Source organism: Nicotiana tabacum, chromosome 6, assembly GCF_000715075.1.
Source record: "Nicotiana tabacum cultivar K326 chromosome 6, ASM71507v2, whole genome shotgun sequence".
NCBI classification, from domain to species: domain Eukaryota; kingdom Viridiplantae; phylum Streptophyta; class Magnoliopsida; order Solanales; family Solanaceae; genus Nicotiana; species Nicotiana tabacum.
Genome location: NC_134085.1, coordinates 202,303,609 through 202,324,953, shown reverse-complemented (window position 1 = coordinate 202,324,953; position 21,345 = coordinate 202,303,609). Strand labels below are relative to the sequence as shown.

Below are 21,345 nucleotides of genomic sequence, written 5' to 3'. Positions count from 1 at the left end.
GGTGAATTCCGGGTGGTTAACGGATCGAAAATAGAATTTTGGAGAAGGCTGAAGTTGCTGGTTGCTGGTGTAACCACACCTGCAAGGCTAGGGCTGCAGGTGTAGAGCCGTAGGAGTGGTCGTCGTGCCGTAGAAGCGGTTAGAACTGAAGGGCTCATAGGCCGCATGTGCGAAGGAAATCTCGCACCTGCGAGATCGCAGATATGGCTGGTACAGTGCGGAAAGGGCTGGAGGCAGTGAGTGTTTTACAAATCGGGATTTGGCCATTTTCTCTCATATTTTCTTGGTTTGGGCGATTCTTGAAGGGTTTCAAGAGAAGATTTTCATCATCAATGATAAGGTACGCTATCCCCACCTATCTTAAGTTAAATACATTGATTATGTACGGATTTGAGCATGAAATTGGTAGAAACTTGGGGTTTGAGGGAAAGCCTAGAAAATTGATATTCTTGGATTTTGGTAACGATTTTGGGTATGAAATTAAGATAAAATCATATATTTGAATTTGTGAGTTCATGGGTAAACTTTATCTTCGAAAAATTTCGGAATCCAGGCATGAATTTTGTCAACTATTCGATCGGGGTTAGAAATTTTTATAAATTGGATTGTAATGAGTAATTGAACATATATTAGTGGATTTGCATAATTATTAGCTAGTTTTGGAGCATTGTGCATCGATTCGAGTCCTCGGAAGAGCGTGGAATGCTGGTTATGGATCTTCGGAGCGAGATGAGTCTCCTTTCTAACCTTGTAAAAGGGAATTGTCCCCATAGGTGAAATAATTGGTTATGTGCTCCTATTTTTGGGGGCTACGTATGTACGAGGTGACAAGAGTCTGTGCGTAGCTCTATTATGTGTAAGTTAGGGTAGTCTAGGACCCAAAAGCATGCTATACCTGGAATATCTGTAATCTTGTTGGTAGTTGAATTGCTTAAATCTTATCGAATTGGTAAATGAATTTCTAAAAGTTATTAAACTTCATTTTCTTAAATCGCTAAAGGAGAATTGGCTTTTATTTGGATGGACGTTCCCCGATAAATTCTTAATTTGCTGTTTGAGCATGTATTTCTATGTGTACTTGCGTCGCATGTATGATTCGCGAGCAGGGTGTTTGTTTATTTATGTTGACCGCGTCGCATGTTTGATTCACGAGCGGGGTAATAGATGCATCTATGGTTCACGTCGTTCGACCCTCGGCAGTGCACATTTTATATTTATGTTGGATCGGGCCGTACGACCTCGGCATGATATGTGCATGCTTGTATTGCTTGCTTGAGAATTTTAAATGTTGATAATTGCCCCTTCCTAGCCAGAGATAAATTGATAAATATAATGAAAAGTAAATCTTTGAAAATCCTTTATTATTTGAGAAGTTGTTTACCTGCTTTCCGGCGTTATGAATTAAATTTTGGCTTTATGAAATCCATGAATTTCTCACACTTTTACTATATCATCATTGGACCATCAGTAAGTGTCGAAGTCGACCTCTCGTCTCTACTTCTTCCAGATTAGACGAGATACTCATTGGGTACACATTGTCTTCGTACTCATACTACACTTGTTGTGCATTTTTGTTTCACAGGTTCATATGTGGCTAGTGGCTTAGTGGCATAGCGGCATGATTGATACAGAGACTTAGGTGAGCCGCATTTATCGAGATGACCCGCAGCCATCAGAGTCCCCTTCAGAGTATTTTACTGTGATTTTCATTTCTGTCCACTTTGTATTCCAGACAGTTACTGTATCTTATTTCATTCCCTAGTAAATGCTCATGCACTTGTGACATCGGGTTCTGGGATGATTATGGGGTATCTTGTATTTACTTCTTAACATTCATATTTGATTCGAAACGATTATCTTTTACTGGTAAAAATGAAGGAAAATCATAGTTTTCAAAATTATTAAAACGAGAATTTAATTGAGTATTTTGGTTGGCTTGCCTGACAGTAGTGTGCGGCGTCATCACAACCCTTAGTGGATTTTGGGTCGTGACAGTTGGCTACTTTCCTTTTTTTCTTCTTTTGTTGTACATCACTATATGGACTAAACATATCATTTATTGATAGTGTAAAGTTGATTTACATTTGATTCACCTTCTCGGGGCTCCTGTCTCAGTCTCTTTACTCTTGTTGCATGTTTCTGTTCATCTCTTCCTTCATATTCTCTTGTATCTAATCCTGCATCTAGTTCTCAGTTTACATATTATGTGCTTACAGCTCTTTCTCGATTAAATGTTTTTGTTTAGTACTAAAGCAAGCTTCGTTAAGCTGTCAACTTTTGCAAACAAGAATTTTTGCTTTTCTAATGAGGCTTTACCTAAATTCCTAAAGTTGCCTTTTTCTATCAATTTTAGATGAATGGTTGGTTTTGTTGCATATTTCTATATTTCACATTCTCCTTTTGGACATATGTTCCTGTTTAATATAATAAACAAATGGACTTCTCTGTCATTCTACTCTCTCTAATTGTGCCATTCTACAATGGAAAGGGGACTACTGTTACATGACCAATTTCGACAGTGATGAATCTTCAAGTTGTTTTTACATATTATATTTTATCTTTTGACACAATTATTTTATAATTTCAGGTCATACCATCTGATGTTGGATAATTTAGCGGGTGAAAGATTTCAAAAAGATGAAAAGTTGCGGAAATCCTTTAAAGACAGTCATTTGGATTAGTTATATAATGACATTAGCTATTTAGTCTAAACAATATATTTTTATATTTTAAGTTATTGTGATATTAATGTTTTTGATTAGTACTTATTTTTGTTTGTTAAGATTAATGAGATATATTATATTTTTTAATTATGTAACGACCAGATTGGTCGTTTTACTTTTTAGAACCATGTTCCCCTAAATAAGACTTTTCGCGCTTGCTTTAACTACTTTACGACCTGTGGGGATGGTTGGTTTGGGATTTGGAAGAGTTTGGGTTGAAATAGGCACACTTGATTTCCTAAAATTTTCTTAAAAGGCTAAATTTGACTTTGGTCAACATTTTTAGTAAATGGACCCTGACTTGTGTTTTGAAGGTCCCGTAGGAAAATATGGGACCTGGGCGTATGCCCAGAATCGAATTCCAAGGTCACCAGCCCGAGTAATGAATTTTTTATTAGAAATTGTTAAACTGAAATTTTAAGGATTTAATGAAATTGAATAATGCTTGATCATGTTGGTATCAGACCCGTATATTGGTTCTGGAGCCCGGTACATGTCCAATATAACGTTAAGACTGGCACGCAAAATTCGGTGTCAATCCGAGTAGTATAAGTACATTTCGGCGCGTTAGAAGTGAATTTAAGAACTTGAAGTTAATAAGTTTGATTCAATTGGTTTTAGGGGGTGATCCTTAGATTTAGCATTGTTTCGGGCATTCCGAGGGTTCGAGCGAGTTCGTTTTATGATTTCAAACTTGTCGGTATATTCGGACGGGGCCCGGGGGCCCCAAGTGTCAATCGGACGAGGCTCGAGTGAAGTTGGAAAAATTGGCAAGGAGCTGAAGCTCCAGCTATCTGTCATAACCGCACCTGCGATTGGTCAGCCACAGGTGCGAGACCGCAAATGTGGTTGACTCATCGCAGAAGTGGCCGATGGGAGGAGCCCAGGAACCTTAGATGTGGCTCCTTCTCTGTAGAAGCAGCTTCACAAGAGCGGCTCCAATGCCGCAGAAGCGGTCTCAGCCCCCTGGACCAATTTCGTAGAGGCGGACCCCTTCTCGCAGAAGCAGGACCGCAGATACGGTCCCCTAACCACAGGTGCGGAAGCCGCTGAAGGGAGTGCCTTCATTTAATACGGGAATGTGTCATTTTTGACACATTTCCACCATTATTTGGGAGCTTCAAAAAGATATTCCACCTAGCATCTTGAGGTAAGTTCATCCCACTTATTTCTAATTTTATACTTGAGTCTTTAGTAGATTAACATACAAAGATTAAGGAAAAATTATGGAGTTAGAGCAAAACCTAGGGTTTTGATAAAAGTTAGATTTAACTATGAAATTTGTTATGAAATGAAGTAGAAATCATATATTATTGATCCTTAGGTTATAAAGAACAACTTTCTTCGGAAAATGTCAAAATCCGGGCGCGTGGGCCCGGGGTCGAATTTTAGAAAACTTGTGATTGGGGTTGGAAAATTACTTTAATAGTTAGAATGCGAACTTGTGAGCTTGTATTGACTAGTTCCTACCTTGTTTAATTAGTTTTGAATCGTTCGGCTCCAAATTGAGGGTTTAAGCATGTTCTTGGTATTAGAAGTATGCTTTGGAGCGAGGTAGATCTCCTTTCTAACCTTGTAAGAGGGAATTGTCCCCAGAAGTATAATAATTGAATAAATTGCCACTAAATGCGGGGGCTACGTACGCACTAGGTGACGAGAGTTCGTACGTAGCTGCTACTATGTTAATTGTTTGGGTAGTTTAGGACCCGTATCATGCCATATTTGTGAATATTTATATCCTTTCATGTTAATGAGATCACTTAAGATATGCTAGAGACTTGAAAATGAACATATGTGAACGTATGCACTTGCTTGAACCCTTGTATGAATTCATTTGAATATAAATGCACCTTTGTATACTTTCTTGATGATAATTGATATTTGTGGATCGGGTCGATCGCCTCGATAGAAATAGATGCATCTATGGTTTGCGCTATTCGATCCTCTGGCAGTGCACCGTTTTTTTTCTGTTGGACCGGGCCGCACGACCTCGGAATAACGTGCGCATTATATTTATGTGAAATCTTATTCATGACTTTCTGTTAGAAGTGCATAATAAGTCTAAATGAAGACAAATGGTTGACTATTGTACGTGGGCATGCCAAAGATCAAAATAATAATAGTCATCATTATTGTAGACATGTAATTTTTGACCCTCCCCGAGTTTTTACTCATTTTAGCTTTTAAATATTTAGTTTAGGCCTTATATCGTTATTTTAACTATTTTTGACTCTTTTACTTTATTTTTATCATAAAATTGAAAAATACAAAAATAGTTTTATTTTTCTCTATTTAATTAAGGTATTAGGTATTTTTAGAAAAATATTATTTTAACCCATTTTTATTTTTAGTATAATCCTTGGAAATATCAAAAATAGTTTCATGTCATAATATAGTTGTTTTAGTTAATTAGGATTAATTTTATATTTTTATGGCATTATTTTAGAAAATAAATTAATATTTTTAGCCAAATTGCAAGAATTATGGAATTAAAAGCCAAATTTATAACCCAATTCACCAAGCCCAATCTTCTTCGGCCAATTAACCCTTACACCCTAACATTTCTTCTTCATATACACACAAGACCAAAAACCCTAGAGAACACCCCTCACACCCCCAGTCGTCACCCCTCACCCTTGGCATAACCGAAGGAACCCCTTTACTCTTCTTCAACCTGAGTAACACCCACTAGATCTCCCAACGACCCTTCTTCTCCAACACACAAAGAAGAAGTCGCAGCACACAAAGGAGAAGAGAGGAGCAACCTTCGTTTTTCTTCTTGAACAACAACAACAATAGAAGAACTCCACTCTTCACCGAGCAGCTTCAACCATCTCCAACCAGCCAGCCAGCCCTCTAATTTTGAGCACCCAACAGCCACCGACCTTCAACAAATCTTGCCGGAATCCACCTTCGACAAAGCTCGCCGGAATCCAAATACCACCCTGCAACTCCACCCATCACCATCTCCCTACTGCCTTCGCCCGTCGACCTTAGCAAAGAAAGCCGGAAAAATGTTTTCCCCTTTCTTTTCCACTAAGACTTACAGTGCTAAATTACAGAAAAAAGGAGGCAACAAGAAAAGATAATTTTAGCTTCTTTCGTTCATTCTCACCTAGGGAAATCGAGTTCAGATTCCAGCAAAATCAAAAATACAAAAGAAAATATATTTTGGTCTTCATTAAGAATTTTAGATTTTGGTTTTAAAATGGATTTCGCTTAAGGTTGTTGAGGTTGGTTTCGAGTACTTCTGTTGTCGCTCGAGGTTTGCGGGTCTGTCGCAATATTATTTTGGAACTCTGTTCTTTTTCTTCAAGGTCCGTCTCTCGTTTCCTCTCTCGGATCTTTATTTTCCTATCTTTGTGTGGTTATCTGATTTGTTTAAACATGTAGATGATTTCACTTAATTTCTATTTGTTTGAGCTTTGATTGAAGAATACTTGAAAGTGTGTTTTGCCCTCTTTGTACTCAATTTTGTATGTTGTCTGTTGGTGTTCAATTTATATGAGCAGATGGTAAAAATAGAAAATCAAGAATAGAAAAGAAATAAGGTTTAAAATTTGGAGGAGATCTTTAAAATAATTGAACTGGGGAATCGGAATTTAAAAGCATCAACACCTTTAGGCTTCTTGAGATACTTTCTTTTGTTTTGTTTTTATTATTAATTAATTTGATCGCTAGTAAAATGCTTAGGCCGTCATCACTTGGGTAGGCAAGCCTTAGAATTTTTGTTAGTTTTAAGGCGAGAGGTAGTTCCCTTAGTTAAATTTATCCGGGGAATGCCCTGAAGGATTTGTATATATTTTATTCCAGGGAATGCCCCATAGTATTATGTAAATAGAGGTTGTGGCACCATCAATGGAGGCGTAGTATAGGCTAGGAGGATTTACTTTATTTTGTTTTATTTTTCTTTATTAGGAAGGGATGACCTCGAACCTTTTGGATGTTTATTTTCCTTTGTGTGTTTTTACCTCAATTCGAACATTCCAAAAGCCGACTATATCAAGTATGCAACCGTACTAGTTACAGGACTTGGGGAGTGCCTAACACCTTCTCCCCGAGTCAAATGAACCTCCTCACCCGAATCTCTGGTGTAGACTTAGTTTGGAGTCCAAAGTGTTTTGAAAGGAAAATCATTTTTTTTTAAAACGGTGACCTGGCACACCGAAACCAATGTCAGGTGGCGACTCTGAGTTATTTCCTTTTGAAGACAACTTTGTCACTTTTTTAATTAAAACCCCTTTTGAGCTTCATAAATCTTTCATTTATTTTAAGAGGGTTAAGTGAGGTTAGTTGGTAAAATGGGTGAGACAATTATGATAATTGTAAAAAGGAGAACAATAAGGGTTCTCAAAATATTACTTCAAAATGTAAAGGAGATGTTTGTCATCAATGTTGTATGAAAATAATAAAGCGTGTCCATATGATTATAGTCCATTTGAAGAGAATGTTACTTGTGATAATGCATATTACTGTGTGGTTACATGAATATGTTATTGGTCGTGTACACGTGGTACGCCAAAAATATTTTGTTATGCTTTATAAAAAGTTATTAAAGGCAAAAGTAAAGCAAGAACTGATTTTGCTTATGATGATTTTGATCATGACAATTATTATGATATAATTTCCTCCGTGAAGGAGATATTCACCATATGGATGGTGTGATAAAAGATCGTGTAGTACAAAATTAATTAAGAGCTCCGGAAAAGCTAATTTGTTATTACTTAGATAAATGAAATTGTCCGTGACATTGATATTGTAGTAAGTCTTAAAAGAAATTTTTGAGTTTCAAATATATTAGCCAAATTGACTGGCATATTGAGACTATAAATGAAAGGAAGATTGAATATCTTCATATTACTATAATCATACCGGGTAAATATGAAAGGTTACCCGACTTTTCTTCTATTTATACTACAGATGTATAAGCATGATGATGGAATCACATGCCATAGAACCCGGTCGTGATGACGCCTCTCGTGAAGACAAGGCCAGCCAGTTCAACCCAACTCAACTTTTAAAGTAGTTAATCAACATAAAAATAGTCTAAACATGATTTAAACAATACTAAATAGCGGAAATATCGTTAACAATATGGAAAGTCCAACCCAACACAGCCCTAACCGGGGTGTCACAAGTCACGAGCATCTACTAGGGTATAAATACAACTGAAAGTCTGAGTGTACAAATACAGACTAATGAATGACGAGAGAGAGAGAGAGAGAAGCAGTGCTGCGAACGCCGACAGCTACATTGCTAAACTCTAATGACTCTGCCTCCGATCAGCCAAAACCCGCTACCGGGTGTATAAATACCTGAATTTGCACACAAGGTGCAGGGAGTAAACTGAGTACCCCAACTCAGTGAGTGATAATCATAACTAAAGTCTGAATGGTAAGAAATCACATAAAACATACCAAGATGTTGTATAGAAGCAGTTCAAAAACCAGTAAGAAAGCAGTGAAGCTGTAAAATCTCTTTAAGCATTTTAGCTCAGTTTAAGCTTCTTTGAAAATGGCTTTTTCAACAGTATGCAAATGAATGCAAAACAGTTAGTGCAAATAAGCACAGAAATCCGCCCCTCGGGCACAAATAAAATAGTTTAACAAGTAAATGACAAGTAAATATGAAAGATAAACACATAAAGGTTCGCCCCTCGGGCTCAATGTCAACATCTCTGCCCCTCGGGCAATATCTCAGAACAATACCAGCCACTCGGGCAATCACATAGAACGGTACCAGCCCCTCGGGCAATCACATAGAATAATACCAGCCCCTCGGGCTATCACATAGAACAATATCAGCCCCTCGGGTTGTATATCACATCACAATGGGTACCCGCGCTCACTGGGGTGTACAGACTCCGGTAGAGGCCCCATACGTCCCAAGCGCAATATCAAGTCATCTCGTGGCATCAAATCTAGACCCTCAGCCTCATATCAGTCAAGCCAACTCGTGGCGTATATATCTCAGGCCCTCGGCCTCATAAACAATATCAACAAGCCACCTTGTAGCGTACATATCTCAGGCCCTCAGCCTCAAATCAGTATTAGTGTTTCCTCACAACTAGGCCCCCATCCTTACTCAGTCAAAAATACTCACAAGCCCCTCGAGCATTAGTAAAACAGTATTTCTCAGCTCAAAACATCATTTAAAATATTATTTAAGTCTCAAAACGGAGTAAAAATAACTGAGTAGTAAAACAATAGAAAATAACATGACTGAGTTCAATTAATAAGTCAAAACATTGAGGAAATAGTAATAAAAATCCCCGAAGGGTTCAAATAGTTGGTACAAAGCCAAAATATGGCAATCATCCCAAATCATGATGATAACATATAAGTTTCAGTCAAATACGCGGTAAAATCATCAGTCAGGACGGACCAAGTCACAATTTCCAATAACACACAATCCCACGCTCGTCATCAAGCGTGTGCCTCACCTCAATATAGCACTATGATGTGCAATCCGGGGTTTCAAACCCTCAAAGCATCATTTACAATAATTACTTACCTCGAACTAGCTAAATCTCTAGCTCGCGATGCCTTTGCCCCTTAAATTGGCCTCCACGTGCGTCGAATCAATCCAAAATCTGAACGAATACGTCATAACATGCTAAGTGAACAAAGCACAACCGAAAACAATCAACAAAGGGAGCGATTCCCGAAATTACCAAAACCCGAGCCCCGAGCCCACGTCTCGGAATTTGACAAAATTCACAAAACTAGAATCCTTATACTCTCACGAGTCTAACCATACGCAAAATTATCCAATTCCGATACCATTTGGTCCTTCAAATCATCATTTTACATTTTTGAAAGATTTCATAATTTTCTTCCCAAATTCCATCCCAAATCACGAATTAAATTATGTATTCAATGATAGATTCATGTACTCTAGCCAAATCTGAGTTAAAATCACTTACCCCGATGGATTTCTTGAAAAACCTTCGAAAAATCGCCAAAATCCGAGATCTCTAGGTCAAAATATCAAATAAAATCCAAAACCTCATATTTATAGAGTACCCTACAGATTTCCACCTCCACATACCGTACAAAATTGACTGCGGTTCGCACAAAACCAGTGCGGTCCGCACAAAAATGACCGCGGTCGCACAACTTTCCTGCAGTGACAGGCTTTAATTTTTTGCCATAACTTTTGCTGCAGATGTCCAAATTTCAATATCTTTACCTTTCTGGAAACTAGACATGAAGGGCTACAACTTTCGTTTTTGAATCATCTCAGAATTCCTTGTAGATCAAAAGACATGAGCTTCCAAATTAGGACCAGTGAAAAGTTCCCCACCGCAGCCACACAGCATTTTGTGCGGTCCGCACCGCACCTACCGCGGCTGCACTTCATTTTGTGCGGTCCGCACAGCATATACCGCGGCCGCACTTCTTTTTATGCGGACCGCGCGGGTGGGTTTCAAGGCCTGCAACCCTTCTGGACCTGCTACAGCTATGATTTTTGGCCTAAAACATCCTGGAACCTACCCGGAACACCCGGAACTTCAAACCAATTGTACCAACACATCCCATGACATCGTTCAAACTTGTTCAAAACATCAGAACGCTAACAACAACATCAAATCACCAATTTAATATAGGATTCAAGCCTAAGAACTCCAAGAACTCTTAAATTATGCTTTCGATCAAAAAGTCTATCAAATCTCGTTCGAATAATTTGAAATTTTGCACACACATCCCAAATGACACAACGAAGCTACTGTCACTCTCGGAATTCCATTCCGACCTCTATATCAAAATCTCGCCTATCAACTGGAAAACTTTGAAATCTTAATTTCGCCAATTCAAGCCTAAACCTTCCACGGACTTCCAAAATGCATTCCGATCATGCTCTTAAGTCCCAAATCACCCAACAGAGCTAACCAAATCATAAAATTTCCGATTCAAGATCATATACAACAAGTCAAATCTTGGTCAAACTTTTCAAAATTTCAAGCTACAAACTGAGAATTGTTCTTCTAGATTCATTCCGATTTCCCTGAAAACTCAAACCAATGATTTGTATAAGTCATATTACACCACACGGGGCAAGTCATACCCGAGAACTGGCGATCGAAGTGCAAAAGCTCAAAACGACCGGTCGGATCGTTACAGATGGAATCACATGCCATAGTAAACTAAATATTTACTAAAATAAATATTAGTTGGCATGACCGGTTGGCCATCCCGGTTCAATTATGATGCGAAAATTAATTAAGAATTCACATTGGCATATATTGAAGAAATAGAAGATTCTTCAAGAATTCTCTTGTGTTGTTTTTTTCTCATGATATACCAGTTAAGGTTGGGATTGAATCCCTTGATATCTGGAATGAATAAAAGGTAATATATATGTATGAGCCCAATCACCTGCCATGTGGACCGTTTATTATTATATGATTTTGATGGATGCATCATTGTATGGTCACATGTGCGTTTGTTATCAACTTGCAATTTGGTTTTTACAAGATTACTTGCTCAAATTGTTAGAGCACAGTTCCAGAATATATATTATGATAATTTATCTTGATAATGCTGGTTTAAATCCAAGTTGGTTTAGCAGAAATTGTATGCCTCCAATTAAGCTAATCTATTGATTATGAGAATAAAACTCCCAAATAAAAATTTGGTATGAGGTATATTATTTAATATCCAACAGTACTTGTACGCATCTAGCCAACAAGTTATGATAAATTCTCCCTATCTTAATTGGTTTAGGATCAGGAACCAAATAATTTCCATCTAGAAATATGGGTATGCTATATGATTTAATTATCCCATCACATTGCATAAAGATGGGTTCCCAAAGAAAGTTGGGAAATATGTTGGTGATCCCAGCATTAGGGGGAGAAAATGGGCAGCTGAAAAAGTAAAACATGGAATGAATTATTATGAATGCACCTAGATCCTCTTACAAGAAAATGTGAACTTGAAGTTCATGTCATAATTCATTTGCAAAATATTGTCCGACGCATTTGCTGACCCAAAGCTAATATTATATTCTAGCTGCTAATGCTCCAAATAGAATAAAGTCCATGATGGACATAGTCTATGGAACGCATGAAGCATAATAGACTAATCGGTTCCAAAGATAAAACTCCTTAAAGAATGAGAGCAGCAAATGATAAAGATGGTCATACTAAGAAGGCAAGTGCTCTATAAAAGCACCACGACATAACACTTTATAGGTACTCATGGGAGAGGCTCAGGTACCTGAAAATAATGAAATAAAGAGATCTCAATAAGTTATGTCTTTAATGGGTAACGACGTAACCGATATAAAATGATTATCAACGATATTGTTGATATAATGTAGCACTCAATATTATTAATATTGACGAGGATCTTGAGCTCAAATATGTCATAGAATTTGGACAGATAAATGATTGGCCAAATGAAAAATATACAATGAAAATTGACTTCACCTGAAAATGTTAAGTTGGACGGATAGTCCTAACACCGAAAGTGAAATGAAAAACCAAGTCGATAGACATAAAGACGACTTGTGGCACATAATTTTTCGTAAATATCCTGGCATTATTTATATAGAGACAGGTTCTCTTGTGGTGGATGAAATTGTTTTCAGGTTTTAATATGGCAATACATGAAAAACTTGATATGCGTATAATGAAAAATCCTTGAAGGATTTAAACTGTTCTGAAGCATATAGAGGTTCCCAAAAATTTTGTTAAATAAAGCTTCAGCAATCCATGTATGACATATATGATTTATTTTTGTGTCTTAGTGCACTGGGTGCACTTATGTTTCTTGCTAGAACCTTGAGTATAACGTTATACTAGCAAGATTTAACTTTAATTCGATATGGAGACACTGGAATGCAATTAGTAATATATTACAAGAGAATCATTGATAGATTTATTTATTCTAATAAATATTGCCAAGATTTTGTTGGTTATGCAAATGCAGGCATTTTCATGAAGTTCGTTCTTCAAACAATTTATTTGCATGTGAGAGTACTGCCATATTATCATTTTACAAGACAGTTAATTGTTTATAGATAAGCAATTGATAAAGCAAGGGACTTAACACACAATAGACGTGTGACTTTTCTTTGAAGAGAAGATTCCAATAATACTGAAGATAATGTTGTTTGCTTATCTCAATTGGAAGAAGGATATATTGAAGGAAACAGAATAAAGCACATTTCGCCAAAGTTCTTTTCAGACATGATCTTCGATATATTAGTGATATAGACGTTCAACAAATTTATTTGATTGATAATTTGGTGGATCTATTCAATGAATTATTACCAACCCCAACATGTGAGAAGTTGGTATACAGGATTGGAATACGTCATTTCCGAAAAGTAAAGTAATGTTTTCATCAGGGGGAGGCACATAAGTGTTGCACTCTTTTTTCTTTAGCTGAGGTTTTATTCCACTGGATTTTCCTAACAAGGTTTTTAATGAGGCAACAAACAATGCGTATTATAAGATATGTGTACTCTTTTTCCTTCACTAAGATTTTTTTCCCACATGATTTTTTCTAATTAAGGTATTAACGAGGCACATTATCAATGGACATCCAAGGGGGGGGTATTATAAAATATAATTATGGTGGATGTCCATAACCACCAAATGAGTAATACCCACTACTCTTCTCCATCATCTCCATAACTTCCACTACTCTAATGATTATGGAGTTATAGTTGTAACTCTCATACCTCCCTCATGATCTTCCACCATGATCTCAAATGCTTAATGACATATTTATGTAATTTTTTTGGTATACCTCTATGTATGTAGTACTATAAATAGAGGATGAGAAGTCATTTTGTAATAGACTTGAACACTTGAATATATGGAAGAAATAAGAATCTCTCCTCTCTTGCTCTTTATATTCTTGTCTATTTTCTTGTTTTATCTTATTACGTTGAGCTAAGTTTCTTAATAGGTAGAAAAAATAACGTACGGTTTTAGTCCATTAGTTTTTGACTTATGTTGGTTTTAGATTTTCTATTATTTGCATGAGTATCTTAACTAAATAAAGTGTGCGATTTTGATCCCTTAAACTAATAAATGCTAGTTTTTGACCTTTTTCTTTCATCCATTCTTTTTGTTTTTTGGCTTGCAAAATGAAATTGCACAGCCATATTAAATTGTAACTATGAAACTGTACGAAATATTGATCAAGTATATCGATCCAGTTTACTCGTCACAACTCAACAACAACAATAATCCAGTGAAATTCCACAAATGGAGTATGGGGAGGGTAGTGAGTACGCAGGCCTTACCCCTATCCCGAAGGAATAGAGAGGCTGTTTCCGAAAGACTCCCGGCTCAAGAAGACGAAAAGAGAAAAATACATCAGTACTATCAACAGAAAATATAGAAATAATAACAGCGACATAAGATTCAGACAATAGATGAAAATCAATAACAATAACAAGTACTAGTAAATAAGGCCTTATGTTATGAAAAATGAAAAAATAGTGTGAACATTAACCACTAGCAATCTAGACGGAACCCTATCAGACTTGCTCACACCCCGTACGGAATAGATCCAGTTTACTAGTCACAACAACATGTAAAATTTCTATTTCTAGTTTCATTAACTTGTCCCCGTTTCAACCAAAAAAAAAAAAAAAAAAATTATCCCCGTTAACAACAATAACCTATTCAGTTGTAACACAAACAAAGAATAGAAATCAACATGACATTGTCAGTCCCAAGGAAGGAACGAGAAATGATTAACAAAATTTAAAAAAAAAAACGTAAAAGAACTAAGTAATATACAAGATTACAAATATCAAATCAACCAAATTTCATGATTTTAGGAGCAAACCTCAAAAGCCTATCTAAAGTACTAGGTAAAAACTTCCTAGCAAACAAGTAACACATGTTAGTGGGGTCCCCATTATACTCACACTGGGTCCCATTCCTCATCCGATTCAGCAAATCTGCTGTCACATCTGTCCTAATAAACCTTGTCGGATGGGGCCCACCTTTGGTCCAGTCAACCCAAGTCAACGTCCTATTCCCATTTTTCCACCAATATCTCATAGTCACAAAAGTTGGCAAATAATGCTCGTCGGAATAACATGCCGGCTTGCAATATCTCTTGAATAATTGGAAATATTTCTGATCGGTAATTATGTCAATCGCGATTTCGCGATCGACTTCAAACCATTGGGACCCTTTTCGCCATTGGTCGAGGGTGATCCAGGGTTGCATTTTCTTGTTGTAACGACCTCGGCCCACGGGACTCGGCAGATCATAAGACTCCATGAAAGTTTTCGTCGAGTTCATGATGTAGTTGTAGATGGTGGTGAAGTTGTATAAAGGAATGCACGACTCTGAAAGAAGTACAAAACGTTCGTTTGATAAGTCTAGCAATGCATTGGCTAGTAATCGACGTTCTGCTTCCACCATGTTGAATTTTCCCCACTCTACTCTCTGCATATATAGTGGAACAAACCATGTCAAAATGTTAAATTTGTCATCTATTATACAATACAATACGAGATATAATTAAAAAGTTTTAAAAAAAAATCAAGCCACAAGTTTGCAAATTGAATTTTATTGTATCTTCAAATGTGATAACTGAATGAGAGAGGCCCATTTTGGATAGGGCCCAAAAAACCTTGGATTAATGGTTTAAACGGACAAAGTTAGATTCAAATGGACTCAACCTTTCCTAACCGTAAAAATAGTACGGTATAGCCAGTTTTCGGACTGGTCATTCAAAAATAGCCAGCGTTTACCAAGACAATGAAAATTAGCCACTATTTTGCTGCAACAGAGGCCGGTCCAGCATACCGGAGTTCGGTGCACCTGTGTATGAACTCCAGCATATTATGCTGGACCGGTATACTTTGCTGGCTCCAGTATAATATACTGGAGACTGGAGCACCGGTGCTCCAAACTCCAGTATATTATGCTGGACCGGTATACTTGCTGGAACTCCGGTATATTATGCTGGAGTTCTACTGTACTTATGCTGGAACTCCATCATATTATGCTGGAGTTCCAGCATACTTATCCTAGAACTCCAGTATAATATGTTGGAGTTCAAGTATACTTATGCTGGAACTCCAGCATAATATACTGGCGTATTTTTCGGGTTTTGAACAGTGTTTTCGCTCAGATTTATCTTTACATGAAAAGTGACTAAATTTCGATTACTTTTAAAACTGAGCTATTTTTGAACGACCAGTTATAAATCTGGCTATTTTTTAATTTCTCCCTTCCTAACCTAAAGGACCAGACCGTTATCCTTACAAATGGTTGACTGGTTGGGCCGATGCTAATATATGGGCTCTGCTTCAACCACAGACAAAAATTTGAGAAAAGTATAATTTTTCGTCGGTCCCAGAAATAATAATCGACAAAATATATACAAAAAATATATAATATTTTTATATATTTTTCAGCTAATGAATAGTAGTAATTTCACCTGACGGACCAATTTTGTATTTTGGCCAAGAAATTTTTCTGGAGCTCAACATGGTCTTTTAGTCTTTGCGTGACTATGAGAGAGAGAATATAAGGCACAGAAGAAAGGAATTTGGTAGTGTGAGTGTGTGACAACAGAGTAGAAGGAAAAAGAGATTTTTCTCTAGTTGGCAAAAAGAGTAGAATAAAAGAAATATACAACAAAAAGTACATTAGCAAAACCTTGATTAGAAAGGCATCATGTATGCTTTAGTTCCTCCAACAAAAAAGGGGGAAATAACACGTTCTTTTTGTATCTCTTTTAGACTTGATCCAAATTAAAGAGCAATATTGCAATTACACTTTAAACAAAACAAAAAAAGAACAGGGTGAATATAGTGATAATTAATTGTAATTAAAGCAAAACTTTAATTAATAGAATCCAAACTAGAATTTTTCTGTTTCCCTGAAAATTTAATCATAACTAGTTCCTTGGCCCTTAAAAGCTATGTTTTAAAACGCGGGGCATGAGACGAGACGTTTTACCTCTGACGAGGTGAGGCGTAAACCCTGAGACATGGAGCGTAAGACCCACTGATCTTTAAATTTTACTAATTTCAAGAATTTTAAGATAGTATAAAATAAAAAAATAATTATAAAAATTACATTAAAATCGCAAAATTATAACAAATAATCTATTTAAAATATTTATAAATTATAATTCAATTTTGAATAATACAAAAGGTATGACATATATCATAATATGCAAATTAGTTGCAATACAACTCAAACATCAAAAGTAATGTATTCGATGCGAAATCTTATATGTATCTCTTAAGGAGTAATGAATCTTGAAAGAATTTCGATATTATAATTTAATTTTTTTTAAAATACTCCTTTTATTTAATATACTTTCTATTTGAAAGAGATTTTATATAAAAACATAATTCACAATTTAAATATGATTCTCTAGAGATATTTATTTTAAGTTTCAACAAGTTAATAAAGTGACACATAATTCACCAAACTATACCATAATAATTAATTATTCGTAAATAGTTACTAGCTAATACTGAGCTATTAAATTAATAAGTATTGCATCTCGTAAACGCAAAAAAAAAACAATATTTAGGGAAATAATTACAAAAATAATTATAGACTATTACATAATAAAGACATAACAAAAGTTAATAAATAAATAATTTTAAATGAAAGATTTATTTAAATTTATTATTATAGCAGTCTTAGTGGATAATGTGCAATAATTTTTATTTTAATTATGACATAAAATACGTTCAACTTAATGATTTATGATTAAGAAAAAAGTAATTCTAAATAGTCAACAATTTATTAAGAAAACTTGAGAATTTACAATGTTAGTTACACACAATTGCATAAAGTTCTAATAGGTGAGCCTAGTACGCTGGGTGTTGGGTGTCTCTTAGGCGTAAGCCCCGACGGCCGAGACATAAGTCTCACGAAACTAAGCCCCACACATAAGTCCAGTAGTATTTTACGAGTGCTCCGCTCTAGGGCGAGTCCCAATTCTGCCTTTTAAAACAGAGATTAAGGGTGTGTTTGGTATGAAGGAAAATATTTTCCAATTTTTTCATGTTTGGTTGGCTAAAATATTTTGAAAAACATTTTCCTTATGAACTCATTTTCCTCCAAATGGAGGAAAATATTTTCCTTATCAAGAGAATGGAAAAACATTTTCCAAAACTCCTTCTCAACCTTTCTCACCCTTACCAACTCACCCCACTCCCTCTCTTCAAAAAAGAAAATATTTTCTTAAATTATTTTTAAGAATTTACCTAAATTCTTAAAAACTGCCCCTCCACCTCACCCCAAACCCCTCCACGCAAAAAAATTATTTTTTTACCTAAATTTTTTTTTTGCAATTTCAAATTTTCGTTTTTTTGTTTTTCTGTACCACCCACCACTCTATTTTTTTCATACCCCCACCCCACCCCGCCCCTGCCCTTCCCCACAAAAAATATTTTTTAAATATATTTTTCAATTTTAATTTTTTATTTATCGGTTTAAAAGTCCAAAATTTTATAAGTTCCAAAATTATGAGTTCGGAGGTTTATGTGTTTAGAAGTTTACGAGTTCAAAATTCTACGGTTTTGAAAGTTTAGCGGTTCGAAAGTTTATAAAATTTATGGATTCGGAAGGTTGTTGGTTTGAAAGTTTATGGCTTCATGTTTATTATATCTAAATTATTTATGAATACTCTTGAAAAGTCATTTTCCTTAATTTGCATACCAAACACCGGAAAATGATAAAATTACTACTTGTTTTCGTGGAAAACATTTTCTGTTATACCACACACACCCTAAAAGGTTTTCCATTTTCCTAATGCAATTGTCCGATCTTAGATTCTAGCTAGCCAACAGGATTCAATAGAATAAAGAAAGTCAATTGTGGCAATATTCATCAAAATTGTGCCATTACTTTAGTCTATATATAATGCATCAACAATAAAATTCTATAGTTAGAGCCTTTAATAATGAATCTGGTCTACATTTGGAAACCGCTTCAGCTCAATCTTAGACCACGTCTCTCTGCTTCCGTGCTGTCTAGTAAAACCCGGACCATATAATACGGTACGCTACGTCGCTACAAGTTAATATTTTATATTTTTGTCTTTTTCGCCCTAAACAGTCATTGTATTTATTTTACACTATACTAGGTTTGTGCGTAAATAATTAAAAAATAAACATCTTGACATTTATAATCCTTTTATGCCTTCTTTGTAGATCTCTATGTAATGAAAACAAAAAACTCTTTTTAGAAAAGAAAAAGATATGGATCATTGCATGAGTCTTTAGCAATCTGTGTCTAGAACCTACTGAACCCGACTAATTAGGATTAGTACATAGAAAATCTCACGATGGATTTTTTAGCTGCATACTGAAAGGACTTTATTCTTAATGGTTGAGACTTCTGGTTAAGAGAAAAGGATCGTTGCATGAGTCTTTAGTATTCCGTATCAAGAACCTACGTACTGATCCCGACTAATTCAGATTAGTGCATAAGAAATTCACACCTAGGCTTTTAGCTCCATATTGAAAAGGAATTTATTCTTGATGGTCGAGACTTCTGGTAAACGAAGAAGGAACATTTACCATTTCCATATACCATGAAAAGAATTTAACTTACTATAATGATTTTTCATACCAATATTAGTGCACTTTAACTCTTTATTTTTTAAATTAACAATAATCTTACTATAGAACGTTATATATCGTTGCAAGTTGCTTTAACCTGACACGTTACATTATCAGCATATAAAAATTAAACTACATTTAAAATGGAAGAATTACGAGTTGCAAATAATTATAGTAAACTTTACCTTACTTGGTATTCTTCGGCCATGAAAGATGGGTCCTTCTTCGGGAGCATTTCCATTAAAGGAAGGTTGAGAATGAATGTAAATGGAATAAAGCCCTTCATATCCTCTGAAAAATCTTTCCCAAAGTGGAGCCAATGGCAAACTTCCTCTTGTAAGAAACATAAAAGCAATCTTTGGCGTTCTTTTAAACGGCAAAACTCGAACACGTGGCACCATTGAAGCCCTCCAAATCAACTCTTCATCTTTCATATCATGTTTACATGATTTTGGTGGCTTAAGATAATCTCTTAACCCTATTCTTCCTAAACTTTTGGTTTCACTATTTATCGAATTATCATTTAAAACCAAAGGTATTTGTGGTGATGATGTAATAATTGGTGTGTAGGTTGGTTGTTGTGGGGGTGATTGAGGATAGAATAATTTGTTTTGTAAAGTGTTAGGAAGATCTTTGAGATAGAAACTTAGTGATATACCAATAATTAAACCAGACCCGAATAAGATAAAATAGGCAACGAGATTATGGAGGTACCTTTGAGAACAAAATAATTTTGTAGTGGAAAATAGTTGGTTATTTTGTTCATTCTTCATTTTCTTGAAAATCCAAGGAAAAAAAATTAAAATACTATCAGAAGGAAGAGAGAAGAAGAAGAGGAATTAGTTATTCCCCTTTGAGGTAAGGAAGTGAGAAGAGGTTGAGATCGAAGCAAAGAACTACATGCTTTCTTTGTCTATATATGTGCGTGATAGATTCTAATATTTTAACCTACAAGAAGTTTGGGCCTCTTAAATTGGTATTAATTAATACATCAACACTTAATAATTTCTGATCTAGGACTTGATGTAAGGATTGTGCGTATTGTTATATAAAATACAGTATAATACTCCTATTTATTTTAATTAACCTCTCTTATGTTCCTTCATTCAGCTACAACAATAACGTAGTGTTAATATTATCAGATACAACACAGATTTATTTTCTACAAGTTATGTTCTAATAAGAAAGAAAAAAGAAAACCTGATTTTTACAGGAATAATGTACAAGAAGATACAGGAAATCTGATGATCTAATTAATCATTGTTGGAAAAATGTAAAAGAGGAAGAAGGAATTGAGTAATTGTGAAAATTACCGGAAAAAGAATATTCTTGGAGTTGATGTAGAGACATGTTGAGGGCTTGAGTTATTTACAGAGTGGAAGGAATATTTATTCATTTTGGATATAAGAAAATTGGATTAGTTTTTGCAGCTAATTTGGAAGTTTGAGAAGAAAGGTGGAGGAAGACGAAGAATTGGAACAGAGAGAAGCAACAAGAGTTATGCCAAGTGGATCCTAATTAGTCCAAAAATATTTCAATTATTACCTTCTTTGTAGGAAACAGCCTAGGCATTGGCCAGTATTCCACGTACCTGCCTCATTTTCTTCCTAGTATACGCACTGTCTCTTTCTTTTTTTTAGAGTAAAAAACTCCAAATTATAAGGATACCGGTTTTTCAATAACAATTAGAGGACATCCTTGTGTAATTAAAGCTCTTATTATGCATAAAGTTTTTCGGAAGAGTTTCAATAAAATACTAAATTATGAACCCATAATTTAATAGTGTAATGGATTCGTCGCCAATAATCTAAAAGTTGAACCCATCAAATTAAAATCATAGATCGGCATCTGCTAAGACCCCCTTCAGGTCTTGCAGTCAACCATTAGAGAAAGTCAAATGCTAATTCTTTTTCAGATTTTTTTAAGAAATACATTAACCTCTGCATACTATAAAGAACTTATAAAAAATTGGAGACTTCAAAAGAATTAGTGGATGAAGAAAACAGATTGGAGAACAGCACATCGTCTCCTCTTTAGATGATCTGAA

The 21,345-nt window shown here is 35.5% G+C and overlaps 1 protein-coding gene across 1 annotated transcript; it reads right to left on the bottom strand.

The window, feature by feature from the left end:
* Nucleotides 1–14,227: 14,227 nt before the first annotated feature.
* On the bottom strand, nucleotides 14,228–20,901 carry LOC107804889 (glycosyltransferase BC10-like). The gene is made up of 2 exons (XM_016628832.2): nucleotides 19,484–20,901; nucleotides 14,228–15,147 (listed from the first exon to the last, which is right to left on the bottom strand). Exons 1-2 carry the CDS (start codon nucleotides 20,069–20,071, stop codon nucleotides 14,506–14,508), a joined length of 1,230 nt encoding a protein of 409 aa, XP_016484318.1. The 5' UTR covers nucleotides 20,072–20,901; the 3' UTR covers nucleotides 14,228–14,505.
* Between the last annotated feature and the right edge of the window lie 444 nt (nucleotides 20,902–21,345).

Coding starts and splice junctions, on each gene's coding strand:
- LOC107804889 (XM_016628832.2), bottom strand. CDS start 20,071: ATGAAGAATGAACAAAATAACCAACTATTTTCCACTACAAAATTATTT. Junction 15,148..19,483: donor GCCGAAGAATACCAAGTAAG/GTAAAGTTTACT, acceptor CTATATATGCAG/AGAGTAGAGTGGGGAAAATT.